We start from the raw sequence: 18,608 nt of genomic DNA, 5'->3' as shown, positions 1-18,608 counted from the left end.
GTTGAATGTTTCATGCAGGCTGTCACCGGCAAGCAGTAAATGTTGGAGTGTGGAGACAGAGCCTCAGTCGAGGTGATTCAAGATTGGCCGAATTAGCGCCTGTGGTTGATGTTGGCATATAATGAGGAGGATGCAGCCTCAGCGCTTATTATCGACGTTCAAATCGCCGAAATGTCGTCTAGGTGAAACACGGTATCAGGAGGGGTCCAAAAGCGTGTGAATGCTGTGTAATCGGCGTATGAGAAGAGAGGAGACAAAAAGATGGGTCGCAAGCCAGAGATGTAGTTCGGTGCTAGTCGGGCAAGAACCAAGCGGATGACAGCCACTGGCGCTCTCTTGCTACGGTAGGGAAAGGGTAATCGTGAGCGAAGATTCGGAGATGCAGCTGCAGCTGCAGAGTTGATCCCAAACACGCCAAATTCAAGGCGCATTATTGGGCTTATGTCATGGGCTCTCGTTGGCCGCAGAGGCTGGCCGAAGAGGAAACACTTCAGCTCCTTCATTTCCTCAGCCGTCCAGTCCATGACTGCGAAGATTTCGAGTCAGCTGAGGACCGATGCATAGTAAGGGACCGAACCACTAGTTGCTGTTCTCCTCACTTGTCAAGACAGGTTGACCGGCATCATGCCGGGCTGCAAGTCTCGTGAAGGAACAGGATCTTGAGATCGTGGGTTCAGGATATCGGCACCTTGTACTCGGGAACAGGAAGCAGATCCCACGTCCTGCTTCAGCTCCCCCTGTCGCAAGCAGCCAACGACATCCCAGACACGACTCGATTGAGCGCGCGGTTACTCTCGCGACCGCCACACGGCCGCTTAATTCGCTGGCCCCTGACACGATCGCCCGAGAAGATGAAGCGGCCCACTCACAGCACTGATATCTTCCACGAGGGTTCCGCGCTAAATTCCTTCAGCTTCTTTGGTGCATGCAGCGCTGGTGCATAGCGCATAAACAGTTGCTGCATGGCTTGTCGTTGCCTGGGAAGTTCGTCGTCCATATTCCTTCTCCATATTTCGTAACGGGTGTTCGGTACTCAGGAAGGCGTGGGGAAACCATCGGCCACTGCGAAAGGCAAAACCGGCACTTGGGGCGACCCACCACCGAACGGGTCGCGAAGTCTTCTCTCCAACCAAGTTTTCGCTCAAAGCGTCACAAATGCCAAACCTGCTCCTAGCGCCGGCTGCGGCACAGCCTTGCAGATGGAGAAGTCATTGCCAACCATCGTCGTCGGAGTGGGCGACACTGCATGCCTTGGAGACCAAGTTCCTGGTGGCACCTGCTACGCCGCCATGACGACGGACGGGCGATCAGCTGGCGATTTGTAGGACGCAAGCGAAATTTGTTTTCTTTACCGCAAAGTATCCGCGTTTCAAAGAAGGGTTATGCAGTCATAATATGTGCTTTGCTTTTTACATCGAGGAGGCTGGCGGCTAAAAGTTGTACCGTGTTCCAGGCTCTGCCATGTGCAGGATACAGGGTAAAGTTTGAGCAGGAACTAGCAACGTGCTACAACATTGATGACTAGCATTGCATGTAAGAACTATGACAGACTTTCAAAACCTTGCGCTCACCAGCGCATGCATGCTGCATGTACAACCAATGTTTAGACTTTCCACCAAGCCCTCCAGCCTACTGAAAACTTGTCTCCAGTATTTCTGGCTTGCGCTCCTCCAAGTCCAGAATCATCTGTCCAAAAAGTCCGTTCGCCCACGAGAACCACTGTCTTGTCCAGTCACTCTCGTTGAAACTATTGATACTCTCGTGAATCAAACCCAAGCCGTCTGTACTGCTCACAATCTGGGCCAGCTCGTTCACGATCTCACCTTCATCATCGCTCGTGAAAATGCGTACAATGGAAGCCATCGGCCAAGCCATGCCTGGTCCCAGATGCGGGCCACCAATGGCATTGATTACAGGACCTCTCATTAAGTACGGGTTTGTAGAACTGAGTACGAGATCGCGCGTGTTTGCATACGTCTCCTCGTTGACTGGGTACTTGAAGAATGGCGCAGAGAGAAGACCTGGGATGTTGGCGTCATCCATGATGACGCGCCCACCGAAGCCATCGACCTCGAATGCATAAATCTTGCCATATGCCGGGTGGTCGACCGTGCCATGGGTCTCGATGGCGTTGCGTAGCGATTCTGAGAGGCCGGACATCTTTTTCGCAAGCGTCGCAGAATTCGTACCATTGAGTTTGTTCATGATCTCCGCTGTTGGAGACAGGTATGAGCTAAACATCATGTTGGCTGGGATGTAGAGCTGGAAAATAGTGGAGTCGTCGCTCGGTCGGAAAGCGCTCCTGATCAAGCCGGTTCCGTTGGCAACGGGATTGCCGATCCCGTCATTGGCGAGAGTTTCGGTTGCTCTGGTGGTGGTTCGCTCCCACGTGTACGGACTTTGCAAGACCGCTCCGTCCGGACCATAGGTGGGAAGCATCATGTCTTCAGCCACATCCAGTACCGCCTCGATGGCTTTAGCCCACTGGAACTTTCCAAAGAATTCGGCATCTCCGGTGGCTTCGTAGTAGTCGGCTGATATCTGCAAAAACGCAGCAAGCGAGTCGAGTTCATATTTGCATTCGAATACGCTGCTGTTGGAGTATTCAGGGAAAACGATGTCCTGGTTTCCGGACTCATTCTCTGCCGGAGGAATCCCGCTTTCGGCGGGCGGCTGGAACGAGTTGCAGTACGGTGCTGTAAGGAGGTATCGCGCCTGAAGGTTGATGACTCCCCGATACAAGCTGGCGATCGAGTTCGGGTCGCTGCTGGCGTTCAAAAGGGGTAGGTAACTTTGCAGCTGATTCGACGAGTCTCGTAGCCACATCGCGTTGATGTCTCCTGTGATGATGAACGTCAACTCTTCCTCGGTGTTGTTGGCAGCATATCCCTTCCATGCAATGGCTGTATCAAGCGTGTTGGGGTAGGCATTCTGAAAGAGACGATACAGGTCTGGATCTTTGATGACACCTTCCATACGTGTGATAGTATCCTCAAGGCCCTGCGACTTGAAAGTTCGACATTCTTCAGATGGCCGTTGATAGGCAAGTTGATACTTGCCGGAGCTCAAAGGTTCATGAACTTCAAGCGCGTAATCCACGTATTCTGGACATTGCGCCGAGACGAGCAACGGTATGTTTGTGAGTGCGCCAAGAACCATGAGGCTGCGCATCTTGTCGTAGGATAGCAATCCACTCTTGAGATGTGAAAAGGAAGTACCGAACACAAGAAGTACAGCGAGGGATGTTCTATAGTGCATCCTCGGGGCTATGACGGCACGCATGGATCGTCATGGTCGTCGGCTGCCTTTGCTCGATTCGCTGCTTTTTCCTCCGAATCTATGTACCCCGCTTATGGATCTCACGAGCAAAAAGAATAGCTTGGCGGCGGATGTAACGTTCAATGAAGCTATTCTGTGGACCCATGGGGTAGAAAGCACGTCGACGTCATTTTGCTTGTGAGCCGGGCCGAACGGTCAGCGGACTGGAAATTGGTACTCGGAAGAAGAAGGTAGTAAACCAGTTTACGTGCGATAATGTATAGAGTCTATCAACTGACTCGAATGTGAGAAGTGCCGACAGTTTGCGCTGTCATGGCTGGGGTTGAACATTAAGCTTTGACGATCTGTGGGGATGGCGTGCGGTGCACAGCTCATCTAGGCACCAAGACGTACAACAAGAACGCACAGCAGCACCATGTGCACCTGAGTTTCATTTGGAATAGATATGCAAAGGACCGTCTCCGCGAGTCTCGATGATGGTTAGTGAATTTTGACAGCATGGACCCGTGGAGTAGGCTTCATGACTATGGGCTACAATAGGTTAGCGCGCCGGCCCCGGTATCACGAAAGAACACTTTCTGTCACGAGCCTCGTCAAACCTCTCCAGTTCCCCATATATCGTCCATCATGGTCACCGCTTGAAGTCGATAGCGACGCAAACGCCTCATTCCATGGTTTAAATATGCAGATTGCGAGCAGAATTGGATTAAAGTACCTAGGTGACGCTAGGGCATCGTTCCTGCCTGCTTCAGTCGTCTTTGCAAGGCAGTGGGCTGATCGTACCTCAGCAATCAATAACACAAGAGACGATGGTTTGTTGATAGCCTCAACCAGTGCGAGGAAGTTCGGTCGCATTGCGGAGACTGTCGGAAACGTAATGCCGTGTTCAGCTTTTCTATCTCAAGTCCAGCATCGAAATCCCGCCTCTGACAAAGATTGCAAAAAAAGAGTTGTTCTCGAGGACGAAGTCTTCCCTCTGACACAACGTCCCGATCACCACGCCGTAAACGTTGCGGGTCTAACGCATCCGCTCGGCAGGGTGTTCCACTCTACACGTCGAGTGCTTGTTCTCTAGACTTCCTTGTAGGATCATCTGCAGAGCGGATCCTCGCGGGCTGTTGTCGAACGTAGCCGGTGGCGAGTCGCTGCCTCAAGCACAAACGAAGAGCCTCCAGGTACTACCGGCTACTGTACGGGTTCTACTCAAGCTGTGGTCTATATACAATATAGTGCACAACCTCTCTCGACACCTTCATTCAGAGGTGGGCAATGATTACTCACGACCGTTCCGAGACTCATAAATATCACTCCGTCGCTTCAAGGTAAAGAAAATGGGACGTTTGAATAGACTCAGATGATTATTGATCCTTCGTGCTGACTCCCGCTTTACTTTCCCTGCTTGAGCAACAGCATGTGGAGTCATGGTTACTCTCCTCAAAATGTTGCGATATTACCTGCTAAGATCACATCGGGCTCATAACTTGACCACTGCATACGCACACGATAACGACAGCGGCAATTGACATGAAGAGATGGATTTGTACTGTATTGTTTTATATGCTACATCAAGTGGAGTGCACTAGGAAACCCTAAGAAACCAAATAGCCACCCCTGTGGAGCCCATACCCCAGAATTCCGCCCCAGATCTATCGATGTCTATCCCGGATCAATCCGCGTCCCTGCGCCTTGACAGAATCTTGACAGTTAGGTAAAACTCCACCCCTGTCGATCACTAACTTCACACTCACATTTCTCTGGTCGTTTGCTATAGGATATAAGGCAAGAGGAGTTTGACAAACAAATTCCGCCGGCCCGTGAGGAATCTTTCCTTCGATCAGCGTTCCATATCCCTCAACCCCAAACCCGACTATCTCTCGTGAGACCTGGCTCCGTGTATCTGCAGGATATATCTCTCAATCATTGCATCGTGTCGTGTCGTTGGTCGCTATATTGCGGGGGCCTTAGGGTGACCCTCGTATGCCGCAATTTGTTATATTGTTCTCCTTCACAAGCTTGGAGGATCGCTCGTTTGCTCATCCGTAGGTGGTGTTGGTGCCGCTGTTCAAGTCAGCTACAAAAAGGTCTCGTGTAGCGACAGCGATTCTATATTACCTTGGGCTCATCGGCGCGTGGGCCACGTTACCACCATTCGAATGATAATATGGGTGTGGCAGCCCAAGCTGCGGAAGCTTGCGCCAGCTTCGTTCCCGCACTTCTCTCATGTACGAGTCTTGCTCTGGGCTCCGATGGAAACGGCTTGACTCATCTTCAGGTTCTCCGCCATAAAATCGATGGACGGCAAAGCCACAGCAGACGAGCGCGCCCGCTCCGAGGATGACAAGAAAGATGATCAGAGCTGGGGCGATACTGAAGCCCATGTTGCCGTCCCTTTTCTGGAGATACATCTTGGTTGCGAGAAGGAGTGTATGTTGTGACACAAGTGCTTGTGATACGAATGTTTGCGTGACAAGAGCGGGTGATAAAGGGTTGGGGTAGTGTTTGCTATGGTGACACGCTCACGGTCAATAAAGTTAAGGTAGAGAGTCAGCCCGATGCGGAGGTTCCGGAAGCTGAGGGAGTGACAAGAAAAAGACCGAGGAAATGGGTATTGGTGTGCTGACGACGACGAAACTGTATAGTGTGATGCGACAACGTTCCACAAACACCTAGTTGCGAGACCCTGCGTGGCCCGACCACTAAGCTATATACCGTTGCAGGTGTCCATTCGGGAACCGCAAGGTCTGCCAGATCGTGCATTTGCTGCGAACCTCGACCCAATCGGTTGCTAGGAGGATACGACCCTTTCACCATGCTATTGGTTGTATTACAGTTTCACGTGCTCGGGCAGACAGTTACCCCACCTACTGACCAAATCCAAGGCCTTGTTGGCCTCAGAAACGCGTAACACCCCAGCCCGTCTGCCGTGTAGATACGCGTGGAAGTGTTGTCCCCGGACAGCCCGGAGGGGCTGAGTTAGCTAGAAGTTTCGGTCCTCTTCACTTGGCCCAACTCTTGGGCTCTTCGGATTCCTTAGGCATACGCGCAGTGGTATCTCCTTCGTTTACTTTTACCTGGGCGCAATCTTGATGCGAGTTTTTCTGTATGTTCGGGGCTGTAGAGGTCGATATTCGCTGGGGGAACCTGTGGTGTTGCTACGGTCTTACTCAGCCAAGATGACGCGTCACCCGCACCTTCAAGGCTTGCCGAGCATCGAATTCCCCACCCCTTGAGGTCAACAACGAGGACATCAGATTCTTATATGAAGGTGCGACGCTCAATGACGCAAATTTTTGTTCCTGGACGATGCGCATCGTTCGCCGATCTTCAGGTCCTGCAGAGCGACAAATTTAGCACATCGTCTCAGCATCCTGGAGTCCGACGATTCTCCTGAGCCTAAGCTTGAACCTGACTTCGCATGTCTCTTTTCTCTGACGCAATCCTTTGATCTTTAGTAACAACGCGCGATGTTCTGCGACACGTCAAGATCGTATGTCGTTGTGAAGAGCGCAATCTTTCCCCAAGTCTGCCAAGTATGGGGACGACATTCGTTTCACCTCTATCTCCTATCGTATCAAGAGGCGAATGAAAGTTGCTTTGATCAATGAAAGATTACTGTTATCTTGTGTCTTGCTAACTCCTAGGCTTTCTTCCAAAATAGCTATACGTGCCTCGAGCGACAACCTTTGTAGGCCAGAGCGAAGAATAAACATTTTGCGACACAACCTTCCAAGCGCTTCAGGTCAAGAACCCAACAGAGACAATGTTCAAATAACAACACAAGGCAGGGAGGTCGTGAAGGCTAGAGCGTGTGAGATCGAGGCTACGCTACACAGATATACCAGCTCCTCTTTGGACGACAAGCGCTCTTGTTCGTGCTAAGACGTTTCAGCTGCACGCACTTCTAGCCTTGTGGAAATGTAGCATTACTACGAGGTGGTAGAAGTTCGGTTCTGCGGTCCGTATTCAATCTATCTTGATTAACCGCTTCAGGGTTTTTTACGCCACCGGATATAATCGACTCGGATGCAGCAACACATGCAGCTATGCTGCGAGTATGCTCACCACCCCATGGGGTAACTGTTACACTGCATGTCGGTAGCTGTCGGGCTTCAATGACTGCCGCACATCGGTATTGCATCTCGTGAGCCGCTGCATTGCTCGATGTGATCTCGTCGCAATGCTTGGGTATGCAATTTGCCTACGACAACGATGGTTTACATGACTAGACCCATCAATGCACCGAGCGATCCACATCGCCCAGAGTTTAAGTATACAGAGTACCACAACGTTGTGGCTGAAACCGGCACGTGGTTGGTAACTACCTGGAAGGCGGCAATGGCCGCAACCGACGATATATTGCCCATCACCAATTCTATGGAGAGGCTGCGTCTGGTATATTAAATCCGGTGTCATTCCAACCTCCCTAGCCTATCGCATTGGTTTCATGCCGTCACCAGACTAGAAACATCTCTGGGCTTCCAATGATCCAAGAGCGCGGCGACAAGGGCGTGTTTCCACGAGCGGATGGCGTACAGCTCAGAAACCGGGTCGACTCGTGCATGGAGATGAACAATTTGATTGCAAGCCTTCGCGAAAATCTGGTAGAGGGAAAGTTTAGGCGTCTGGAGAAGGCCACTAGAAGACGAGAAGAGTATATGAAGGGACGACAGATCCGGGTTCAAGGTCACCCACGAAGGAAATCATCACCGCACATCTTCTACAGTCGCTTTATACTAGTCACTTACTGTACAATCATCAAGATGCTCTCCCTTCTCCTCCTGCTTGCGCCCCTTGTGGCAGCCCACGGCCACGTTGACAAGGTCATCGCCGACGGCAAGGAATACCAGGGATGGAACGCAGCCCTCAAATATCAGAACCCCATCCCTGCCACCGTTGGCTGGCAAGCCGACAACCTCGACAACGGCTTCGTCTCCCCTGACAGCTTTGGCACTGCGGCCATCGTATGCCACAAGCAAGGCAAGAGCAACGGCGCCTACGTTTCCGTCAAGCCTGGCAGCAAAGTTACCTTCAAGTGGGACACCTGGCCAGCCAGCCACGTCGGCCCAATCCAAGAATACATTGCGCCCTGCAACGGTGACTGCGGCTCTGTCAGCCCCACGAGCCTCCAGTGGACAAAGATCCAGTCCAGCGCCTGGAAGTCAGGCAGCAACCCCGGCACCTGGGCCACCGACGACCTCATCAAGAACAACTTCTCCTGGGATCTTACCATACCCAACCTCGCTCCTGGTAACTACGTCGTCCGCCACGAGATCATCGCCCTGCACGCTGCTGGACAAGCCAACGGCGCGCAGTCATACCCTCAGTGCATTAACCTTAAGGTCGAGGGCTCTGGAACTACCAAGCTAAGCGGTGGTGTTCCGGCTACTAGCTTCTACAAGGTAAGACATCTTGCTAGAGTTGTACATTGCGTTGTAGAATATGTGCTAATGTCATGAAATAGGCTACCGACGCTGGTATTCAGTTCAACGTCTTCAGGTCTTTCACTAGCTACCCTACTCCTGGGCCCGCACTTAACAAGCTGTCCAAGCGCCATGCTAAGGATCTTGAGTACTAGATGGTAGTGCAGATGGTGGGATCAGGGATAGATTGGGCTTAACTTTTTATACATTACATACTTCGTTTCTTTGCTCGTTTGCTGTGGCTTTCGAGACTGTATATAAAGCATTGGTGGAGTGTACATAGCATTTTAGAATCAAATGGCGTCGTCTTTGGGACCATGTTGCAGCCTTAAGGTACTCGATGAAGTTTTGTTGTATATATCAGGACGTGACAAGGTAGCATAGTGGCGTCCAATTAATCTTGATGGTCAAAAGTGACAAGGTCGCTACCGTTTAGTGCTCAAGAAATCAAACTCTGAATGTAAAAGTACTTTTCATCCTTGTCCAAACCCGTCATCCTTAAGCCTCTCTACGCCCACTTCAAGAGCCAAAACGTGCTCAATGAAACCAAGCAAGTTCGGCATCGGAAGGCACCACCCTCTGGATATCTTCACAGATAAAAAAGTGCTGCACTTCTCTTTCTTCCGCAGCGCAGTGCTTCTTTGAGAGCCGTTCCTTATCTCGGGAGCCTTTCTTAGTAGGCTCTGAGGATCCATACTGATTGTTGTCAGTAGGTCGTTATGCTTCCTCCTGTTGCTTTTCCAGACGTTTTTGGGCAGCTTCTTCATTCGTAGCCTCAGCTCTTCTAGCCTGCTTGCGGGTCCGGTCTTGCTTCTCTCGCCATAACGCTCTAAGGGCTTCATACTTGTCCGGTGTATCCTGGGATGTACTATGGTTCTTCGCGAGGGGGTTTTTCTCCTCTGTGCCCTCCCCCGTGCTGCTTTAGCGCGGGCTTCATCGTGTCTCTGCGATTCAGCACGAATCCGTTTTTGTTCCTCTTCGAGGCGTTCACGCACACGTCTTGCGTCTGCCTCTCGTCGTCTGTTTTCTTTCTTTCTTTCTTTCTTTCCTCCTCTTCTTTGCGACATGTTTTCTCTGCTTCAATTCGTTCTGCTTGTCTCTTGGCAGCTTCTACGGCTCACTTCTTTAGCTCTCTCACTTTCTCTGCTCAAAACTCCAGCTCCCTAACCTGATGCGATACATGTTCCACTAGTGTCGTAGCTTCCGGTATATTTTTTCGTACTTACGTCTCTTATCGTTGTCCTTCAGGTTGTCCCAGGCAATGTCAATCTAATAGCTAGGTGTTGGTCGTGCGAGTTTAATAGTCAAAAAGTCAGTACCTACATCTGTAAAATTTCTGTATTAGGCTTGGCGCCTGCGCGTCTACTATCTGCATGGTGGACCAGCTGGAGTTTCTGAACCGCCTTTTCAATTTCAACAAAGGCTGCATGCTGATCGATGCCAAGCACCTCATAGCATTCGAGACGATCTGTGTGTTCTGGTTGCCCGTTCATCGCGTAGGAGGGTAAACGTGGTATGAAAAGGATGAGGTATGAGGGGAAATGACCTTAAGTTTGGTGTATGAAAGATGGAGAAAAAACTGAAGTATATGTGCGACACGCATCCACCTTTACCAGATATTCAGGTAAAGGTACCTCAAAGGGCGAGAGAGGGAATATATGCGCTAGAAAAAGACTCAGACATATCTTGGTAGGCGGTAAGATGGATATACGAAAACGAGAAGGCGAAAACAACACCAAAGGCAAGAGAATAAGAAATGTTTTAACCTAGCTACTCCTCTGATAGTACAGGGTCGATAGCTAGAGAGGCGAGCCATATTAGGTACTAGCTACCTTTGCCTAGGATGTTTGGTAGACATTACGAATTGCCTTTACCTTTGCATCGGATGCTCACCGAACTGACTCCGATTGCCTATCTGCACACCGTGGCTTTGCAGCTCTTTACCATATTCTATTACCTCTGCTTCCCAATTCTTTAGCACTTCCATCCCGCTTCCTTCTATGATCTTCTCAACAGCACCGGCAAGCTTCATAGCATCCAGAGCAGCCTGATTTGTACTCGCCGCCGTGTGTGGTCTAAAGCCTGCCAGTGCATCGCCAAGTAATAGTACCCTACCGTTCTCTAGCAAAGCAGTGGGTGCGATAACGTCTGTGATGGCTTGTACGAAGGGTACCTCAGTCTTGTTGACAAGCTCAGCGAACTGTGGTGGAAGTATCTCATTAGCTAGATCCTTTTGTCGTCTCCATACATCCTCCTTAATTCCACCTGGTGGTAGTGTAATGTGATGTCTGTTTCCCTCATTGTCTGTCATGAGCTCGACGTGCTCCTGTGACTCTTCCTTGTAGTTCACGTACCAGACCCAGTTCAGCAGTCGCTCACCGGGTTTGGTCGTTCCGTTTCTTCCCGGTATGGTATACGCAAGTATCTGAATACCCTCGGTATGGTAAAATGGGAACTTCTCGACGAAGACATCGGTGGCAGCCTTAGAAACATGCGTTTCGGGTACCGTGCCGCGCCATGCTACGTATCCGGCGTACTTTCGCTTCACATCAGGGAAGTACTCGGCGCGTATCTTGGAGCTGGGTCCATCGGCTGCGACGACAAGGTCTGCATCGGTCGTGAAAGTCTCTCCAGATTTGTGTTGGACGGTGATCTTGACGGGCTCTGAGAAATCTAGTAGCGAGGATGACGAAGGTTTCGGCGCCGCAACGCTCGTTACCGTACACCCGTACTCATACGATGTCTTTCCCTCGCCTTCCTCCGTTGCGGGTGCCTTTGCGTAGTCGGTTTCAGTACCGTCGTAATTGGTTCGTAGAAGATGGTACAGCAGATCCCAGCTCGTCATGCACTGCTCTTGATCGTGACGGTTTATGACCTTGCCTCCTTTATCAAGGTAAAGTCGTTGATGACTTGGAATTGTCAATGCAGTTTGGCTTCGGTCGTGCGTTTTGAAGAACTTCTGCACGTCTTGTCCAGCCACCACACCAGCACCCTGATCCTGAAGAAGCGGTGTCGGATTACGTTCGAAGATGCGAATGTTAAGGTCTTTGCGAAGGCGCTTCAATGCGACACCGGTCAAAAGGCCGCCCAAAGAGCCCCCTACGATTACAATGTCCTTGGGCTTTGCTGACGCCATCGCAACGTGTTGCTAATCGACGAGTGTAGCGGGAAAAAGGGTTAGAGATAAAGCCGCTGGCTCGACATGGTGGATGCTACATGTTAAGCTTTCAGGCGAGCATGATCTGCTCCAGGATACAGTTTGTATTACCGTTCGATGACATGGTGGAGGAATTCAGATAACAGGGTGAGGGATCGCGACAACCGGAAGCTCGGCAGTTGAATCGCGTTGCTTATGACATCATGACGTTCACCCATCTCCATCACGTTTGCCCAGTCCAAATAACTATACCACTTGCCCATGTATAGTTGGCATATTGAGGAGAGCATTTGCCAATTCATTTATCGCATTTTCTTCTTCTAATGTCTGTATACAACGATGACTGCAAAGAAGGAACTAAACCGAAACTTCATACGAACAATCACTTCTGGCGACATTAAATCTCCCGAAATACCCCCAAGGGCGATTTCGCGCATTCCTCAATTTCTAGGGCACCACACGCATCGCTCTCTCACGTCAGCTGACTAGCGAATTTGCTCTTAGCTCGCATTGCTGGACCCTTGAAGTAGAACACGTAGACTGGAACGCAGAATAGCACTATCAAGCCGAACAGCACCAAATACGAATTCTGGCTACCCAAATTGTCGTACATGGGTTTGGTATAAAATGCACAACAATCCGCGAGAAGATTTCTCATGAAGCTGTCACCGCCAGTCTCAGACGCGCTGTGTGGTCCGTAGGCGGCGACCATATAATGAACGGACGCGTAGTAGATGGCAAAATTTGAGATTCCTATGAGGACAGTAGCTAATGACAACATCGAACCAGTGCAGTAGTGGTCCAGTTGCGACAAATGCGCAGATGAGCAGTCCAGTAGGGAGAAGGGTGACAAGGTATAGGAGTGGCTTGAGACGTGCCTTGGGTGCGAGCTGCTCGCCCTGGCTACGTCGAGCATTATGGCGGGCGATGATGGGGAAGAAGATGAAGTAGCCGATGATATATGAGGCGGCTAATGCGATGAGGGTGAGGGAGATTTCCACAGGTGTGAAGGACCGTTGTTCCAAGACATAACCATAGCTCCCGAAGAAAGATAAGATGAGCGCGTCAACGAGACCGCTCAGTAGCGCGAGGAAGAGCACGATGGTCTCAATCATGGGCAACTGATAGGGCCGGAACATGGTGATGGCGATCTCCTTGTAGTGAAGCCTTTCTCTCCACTCTTTGTCCTCGTTGGGTTCACGGGTGTTGGTATTGCCGTTCTTTCGTTCCTTCTTAGCGGCGCTGTCGAGCATGATGGGAGCGCAAGTCTCTTTGGCTATCACCCCGTGAAGCAGCTGGGTAACTACTCCAAGGACCAGCTGAACCCAAAGGCTTCAACGCCAACCAAGAAACTGCTCGAGCGGGCCTTCGAAAATACCTCCAATCGCGGGGCCGAGATAAGAAAGGAGCAAATACCACAAGACGGCATATTGCTGTTCATCTTTGTCAAACACGTCAGCAACCATACCCATAGTGACAGATCCACCCGCCGAAGACAAGCCCCCCATAGCTCTTCCACCGATGATTCCGACAAAGCTATTCGACGTGGCGCAAATCACGATCGAGATGTTTGTCAGCCCAAGAGAAGCCTGCATGACTGGCCAGCGCCCATAACGGGCTGCCGAACGTATATGCCATGGGGAAAGCAGTCATATCCAATCGGGCATTTGTGATTCCGAAGTAGTCGTTCAGCAGAGAGACGGCGTTGGAATATATCTAGGCGTTCAGTTTCATGCTGATTTGGCAGAAAGCGACGATAGTCAAGACGGACTGTGTTTGTCAAGGATGATGGTGGGTTCAGGGCTATAGGTTGAGAGGAGTGGTGTGATTGTGGTTGAAGTCTCCTGACTGGCACTTGACTGTGGTCAGGAAGGGGCCTTCGAAGTTATATTAGAAGACGTCAGGTGTGCATATGTTGTCGTTCGTTGTATGTATCAGGACTGCCCAGATGACTTGCATTGTGTTTTAGTGTTGTCACATTGGGATTTTTCGAATAAGGGTGCAGTGAACACGGAAGATTTTATACTTAGGCATGAATCTCATGATATCTGCTCAACTCTAAATCGCTATGAGTCACAACCGTAACTCTGAGTCTCTCATTTTGCGGAGCACTGCTCGTCCCATGAGACATCCGACATACTAAGCGAAAACACATTTTATCATGATACATGGGAAAAATCGAGTAAGCAAAGTAGAGGCTGGATCTATTGGCGCATGTATCTTAGTTATGCTACCAAGATACAAGAACTTGTACAAAATGCTGGGTAAGCGTATTAGATATATGTAACAAAGTGAGGTCAATTAGGTCTACAAGATTGAATAGCAGTAGAGCATTTTAGGCAGTCGTCTGTACGATGGTGGTGACCAAGAGCTGGTGACCAAGAGCTGGTGACCAGTCTGAGTGAGGACCATTAATCTTAGCGAAAATCTTTATTGCGGATACTAGCAAACAGCAGGCAGCGGTATGTAGTCTGAAGAACGACCAAAGGCATTGCTCCTGTGTTAGCGTCAGCAGCTTTGCACATCAAAAGCTTGCTTCCTCGCCCGCTTGTGCCTTCACTGAAATACACTACAAATCTGTGTCTCTTTCAAACGGAACATACGATGTCGGACTTCCACTTGCCCTGAACGAATTTGACTTGATTGTCACATGAATGCACGTTGTCCGGAGACTAGGGCCAAAGATACATAGGTTGACCTAACGCGCGTAGTACATGTAGTATCGTTTCCACTTGGATCATCTACGTTTTGGCGATCAAGCCTGTTCCTGATGGCTATGAGGTGAGGTCGACATCAGAGTGCTACCGCGTTACTTTGACAGTGTCATACACCAAGGGTAGAGAAACCCGGGTTCACGGGTAGGCACAGGAAGATGTGGAGTAACACGCTCCAAAACTATGTTGATACATGAAGTCATTGGACCTCAGGGTTGCACAATCTGCGAGCTCTCGACAACATCCTCGTATCTGATCACGTTCGCAGAAATCAGGGTGGAGAAGCCGCTCATTACTCGGTCGAGTGTTGCATCGATATTCAGGTAGCTGTAATTGCATACTCGGTATGCTACTACGGATACAGTCTTCGCCTTCGTCGAATCACAGCTCTTTCGTGGTGGCGCGACGTATCCACGGCCGGAAGGCATCAACATCCTACCGCCACGGTACAGCCACACCAGGCAGCTTGTCTTACCGCACGCTTCCCCACATCAAATGGCCTTGGTCGATCAGTTTTGCGACGCTCCTTGGCCTGGAGTTGTTTCCGCGGCTTGTTGCATAGCCAGAGGACGCGGAAGTATCCCAAAGAGGACGCAGTGTCCGATCGACAGCTTTTGACAGCCACCTCGATGCATCGACGACAGGAGCGCAGGTGGCCTTCTAGAAGACTGACATGAAACCTTTGAGACTAACACGACGTTTGGGCATGATCTGACGTAAGGTGATGTTTTCAAAGTTGCGTAGGGTAAAAGAACGCATGAACGTCAGACTTTCTGCCGGTCAATGGATAGAGATGCAATAGGAAACTGAAACGACAGTACCGCATGGATATTCCTGTGTACACAAGGTCGAGTTGTGTCAATATACCAACTGCTATAGTCGCAGAGTTAGGCATGTGCGGCGCTAGAAGGCGCCCTACGGATGATAGAGCTCAGGACTGTACCTGCAGCAACGGCACCCATCTATCCCTATCAAAGCGACGCCGTTTAGATTGGGTCTACAACGGGAAGAGGCCGGAATGTAACGCTATTAGATGTGTGTAGCGCTGAAAACGCATTCAGATGAGAAAATGTAGAATTTGGTGTTGCGGTGGTGAAGAGCAGTTCCTGGGGGATCCTAGGAGGTTCTGGCGTGCCGAAACCTCCGATGTCTGATCTCGGATGCGGCGATCCAGCACGAACCAGAACATGATCAACTTCCACGGTATCCCCAACCGTCTTCTTACCGTTCACGCATCTGTGCACTGCATATCGACCAGCATGTTTGAAGGCGGCCGTCAGATTGCTCTCCGCGGTCGCAGTCTGGCAAGGTAGTAGCCTGTGCTCCCATGGCAGTCGTCGTGACACATCTCTCCGCCATGGCGTTCACGCGTCTTCCCCTGCAGATGATGCGCTACCTTCCCGTTACACACCAGGAACAATCACTAGCGCTGATGGCTCAGTAGCATCCGACCCATCTAACATCGAGCAATCCCTTGCCGCTCAGGCCCCTTGAGCCGCAGCTAGACCCACCCCGTTGTATCCTTTGCTAACCCGGCCCATATACGAGGTAGTCTTAATACTTCTTACGTCGTCCTGTCCTCCATAGCAGTCGTGTGCCGCTCTTTTCGCCTATGTGCCCTTTGTATGACCTGTCCCGTCTTCTCGGTACCCGTTGCCTACATTCCTTCCGCTACACGTCCCCACTTTCGTTCTGTTAAGTAAAAGGCGGAGCCTAACATTCAAACTCTTATACCTCATCGACTGTCAATCGAAACTATCACATCCGTTTGGTATCCACACAACATGGTCAACATGGCGCCTCTTTTGCACCCACGAAGACTCGATGGCACGCCAAAACCCAACACCGACGCCCTTGGTATCTTCTACGTCGTCGTTGCCATAATGTACACACTGATCCTGAGTGTGGAGCTGTTCTTCCTACATCGGCGTAGAGAGGCCTTTTGCCTGCAGATACGCAATCTCAAGGTCGTGTTCGCAGCAACTCTTATGCTGCACATCTATCTCATCCTTGTCCTGCTGGTTTACCCTTGGAATGGCCTTTTCCCATGTTCAGCCGAGTTCTGGATCATGTCAGTATTCCTTCCGTCTGGGATGGCATTCTTCCAGGGTAAGTTCAGTGGTCCAATACAGCTTTTGGTGTGTACTAAGCCCTCGTAGCTTGCAACGCCAAGGTGCTCACAGCCTATGAAAGCCAGTGTCGAATGACGCGCAACTTCCTGGAGGGTGCGCGCAGGAAGCGGATATCTTATACTCCTCGTGGACTATATGAAGCATGGCGCGATCTTGATGCGGCAAAGAAAGTGTACTTTGGTACTTTGACTGGACTAGTGATTTCGGTATGTGACAGTTGTGATACATCAAGTCGTATACAGCTAACGGCCACAGTTCCTACCGGCTATCATGTTGTTTTTCGGCTCGCGCCGCTTCCACAATACCTATGGTTTCTTTGGAGTTCCTGCCAATTACCTCGAGTGCCGCAGAGGAGGCGAGTGGTATGTGGTATAAACAAACGTTTCGGACTCTTCCATTGACTTAAATGCAGGATCCCTTCAATATTTGTGCAGCTGTTCTGGACGATGATTGTTGGGCCTTGGATACTGTGGAAGATCCGCAACATCAAGGACGTCCACTCCTGGGCCTGGCAGACAAGACTCGCAATCATTGCAGGGTAGGTACGTTTGCCTATAACGCTATTCACATCGCTGACTTTGCTGTTAGCCTTCCGGGGACGCCACTTTGGATCGCCTTCACGTACTCTGACATGTCCAAAGTCCAAAACATCAACAAGTTCTTCGCACCAGCTGGGTGGTACGTAACGTCAATCTGGTACAAGTCTTCGTCAACTCTAACATCACGTTGTAGGTTTATACCGTCACTAGTAGTCTGCCAACAAGTTCTGATCATCATACCGCTCAGAGACGCATTGAGGGCCCGCCCGAACCGACGATTGTCGATTTCCGAAACTGACTCGCTCACCTCCAACCACTCAGTCATGTCAGAAAAATCTACTACGGTGGTCTTCACCAAAGAGATGAAGTCCAAAACGTCGATGCAGTCACTGGAGTTCACTATTCAGCATAGCATTGAACCCCTCATCGCTTGGGCCGCTGCCCGCGAATTCACGGCCGAGAACTGCATTTTTCTCCGCGAAGTGCGCAACTTCAAGAAGAAATGGGGCAGCCTCAAGGTTGTTACCACGGCGCAACGACGGCAAATGTTTAACGAAGCGTCTTTGCTTTTCTACACACTTGTCAATCCCTTCACCGCGGAAGCACCAATCAATATCGAATACAAGATCTTCAAGACACTGCAGGTCATGTTCGCAGACGTAGAGTTCGATCCGTACATGCCGCGCAGCCAGACACCTGACGACGTCAAGTCGCCAGTTTTCAGGGAAAACGTTGTCTGCCCATGGGAAGATACATTGAGCCGACCAGCGAGTATCGACTCTAGCATTACATCCTCATCAACAGCTAGCACACGGACGATTGTCCCGAGCGACTTCACAGAAGACGTCTTTGATGACGCTTTTGACAGTATCAAGTATCTCATCTTCACCAATACTTGGCCGCGCTATGTGGAGCTCGCAGGCAAGCTTCCATCACCATAATCTAATGGCTGCCGAACATCACTTTCGACGCCAGTTCCTGGTCTGGTAGAACCAGATCTTTCATTTTGTTAATACCCTCATCGATATCAAGGGTACACGGCCCAGTATCTCCATACCACCATGCAAGGCTTGGCCATGACACTACCAGTCCTTACCATTCTCATGTTCAGTTCATAGATATTGTTATATAGTTTCATTGGTTCGGATTTGGATAGGAAATACCCTCAATGGCACGGCGTACCTTCTTCTCATCTGCTATCCTGATTATGTCACATCTACCTTGCAATGTTCACTTGCCATTTCGCGCCAAACAGCCAGAACAGTGGAAGCCTAAAACGCCTGATACTCTAGACAGCCTTGAAAGCTTGTTCACTGCTCCATTTCTTTCGTTCATGCGATGAGTGGCACATTGACCTTCCGAAAGGA

At 50.3% G+C, this 18,608-nt stretch overlaps 6 protein-coding genes across 6 annotated transcripts; 2 read left to right on the top strand and 4 right to left on the bottom strand.

The window, feature by feature from the left end:
• Window positions 1–1,629: 1,629 nt before the first annotated feature.
• On the bottom strand, window positions 1,630–3,171 carry ALTATR162_LOCUS1322 (uncharacterized protein; the record flags this gene model as incomplete). Its single annotated transcript, XM_043308918.1, has 1 exon — window positions 1,630–3,171. The coding sequence occupies one exon, from the start codon at window positions 3,169–3,171 to the stop codon at window positions 1,630–1,632; it is 1,542 nt and encodes a 513-aa protein (XP_043164853.1).
• A 1,754-nt stretch (window positions 3,172–4,925) lies between these two features.
• Window positions 4,926–5,684, bottom strand: ALTATR162_LOCUS1321 (uncharacterized protein; the record flags this gene model as incomplete). The annotated part of the gene is made up of 3 exons (XM_043308917.1): window positions 4,926–4,975; window positions 5,028–5,044; window positions 5,392–5,684. 3 exons carry the CDS (start codon window positions 5,682–5,684, stop codon window positions 4,926–4,928), a joined length of 360 nt encoding a protein of 119 aa, XP_043164852.1.
• Window positions 5,685–8,039: 2,355 nt separating this feature from the next.
• Window positions 8,040–8,854, top strand: ALTATR162_LOCUS1320 (uncharacterized protein; the record flags this gene model as incomplete). Its single annotated transcript, XM_043308916.1, has 2 exons — window positions 8,040–8,678; window positions 8,741–8,854. 2 exons carry the CDS (start codon window positions 8,040–8,042, stop codon window positions 8,852–8,854), a joined length of 753 nt encoding a protein of 250 aa, XP_043164851.1.
• A 1,715-nt stretch (window positions 8,855–10,569) lies between these two features.
• Window positions 10,570–11,835, bottom strand: ALTATR162_LOCUS1319 (uncharacterized protein; the record flags this gene model as incomplete). Its single annotated transcript, XM_043308915.1, has 1 exon — window positions 10,570–11,835. The coding sequence occupies one exon, from the start codon at window positions 11,833–11,835 to the stop codon at window positions 10,570–10,572; it is 1,266 nt and encodes a 421-aa protein (XP_043164850.1).
• Window positions 11,836–12,533: 698 nt separating this feature from the next.
• On the bottom strand, window positions 12,534–13,109 carry ALTATR162_LOCUS1318 (uncharacterized protein; the record flags this gene model as incomplete). Its single annotated transcript, XM_043308914.1, has 1 exon — window positions 12,534–13,109. One exon carries the CDS (start codon window positions 13,107–13,109, stop codon window positions 12,534–12,536), a length of 576 nt encoding a protein of 191 aa, XP_043164849.1.
• A 3,245-nt stretch (window positions 13,110–16,354) lies between these two features.
• Window positions 16,355–18,182, top strand: ALTATR162_LOCUS1317 (uncharacterized protein; the record flags this gene model as incomplete). The annotated part of the gene is made up of 6 exons (XM_043308913.1): window positions 16,355–16,679; window positions 16,730–16,908; window positions 16,958–17,064; window positions 17,115–17,240; window positions 17,291–17,380; window positions 17,435–18,182. The coding sequence occupies 6 exons, from the start codon at window positions 16,355–16,357 to the stop codon at window positions 18,180–18,182; spliced, it is 1,575 nt and encodes a 524-aa protein (XP_043164848.1).
• Window positions 18,183–18,608: the final 426 nt, after the last annotated feature.

The sequence above is a fragment of the Alternaria atra genome (assembly GCF_907166805.1).
Source record: "Alternaria atra isolate CS162 genome assembly, contig: 21, whole genome shotgun sequence".
In the NCBI taxonomy this organism is placed as follows: Eukaryota; Fungi; Ascomycota; class Dothideomycetes; order Pleosporales; family Pleosporaceae; genus Alternaria; species Alternaria atra.
Note: the sequence above shows the minus strand (reverse complement) of the source record. Positions and strands in the feature narration are given on the sequence as shown.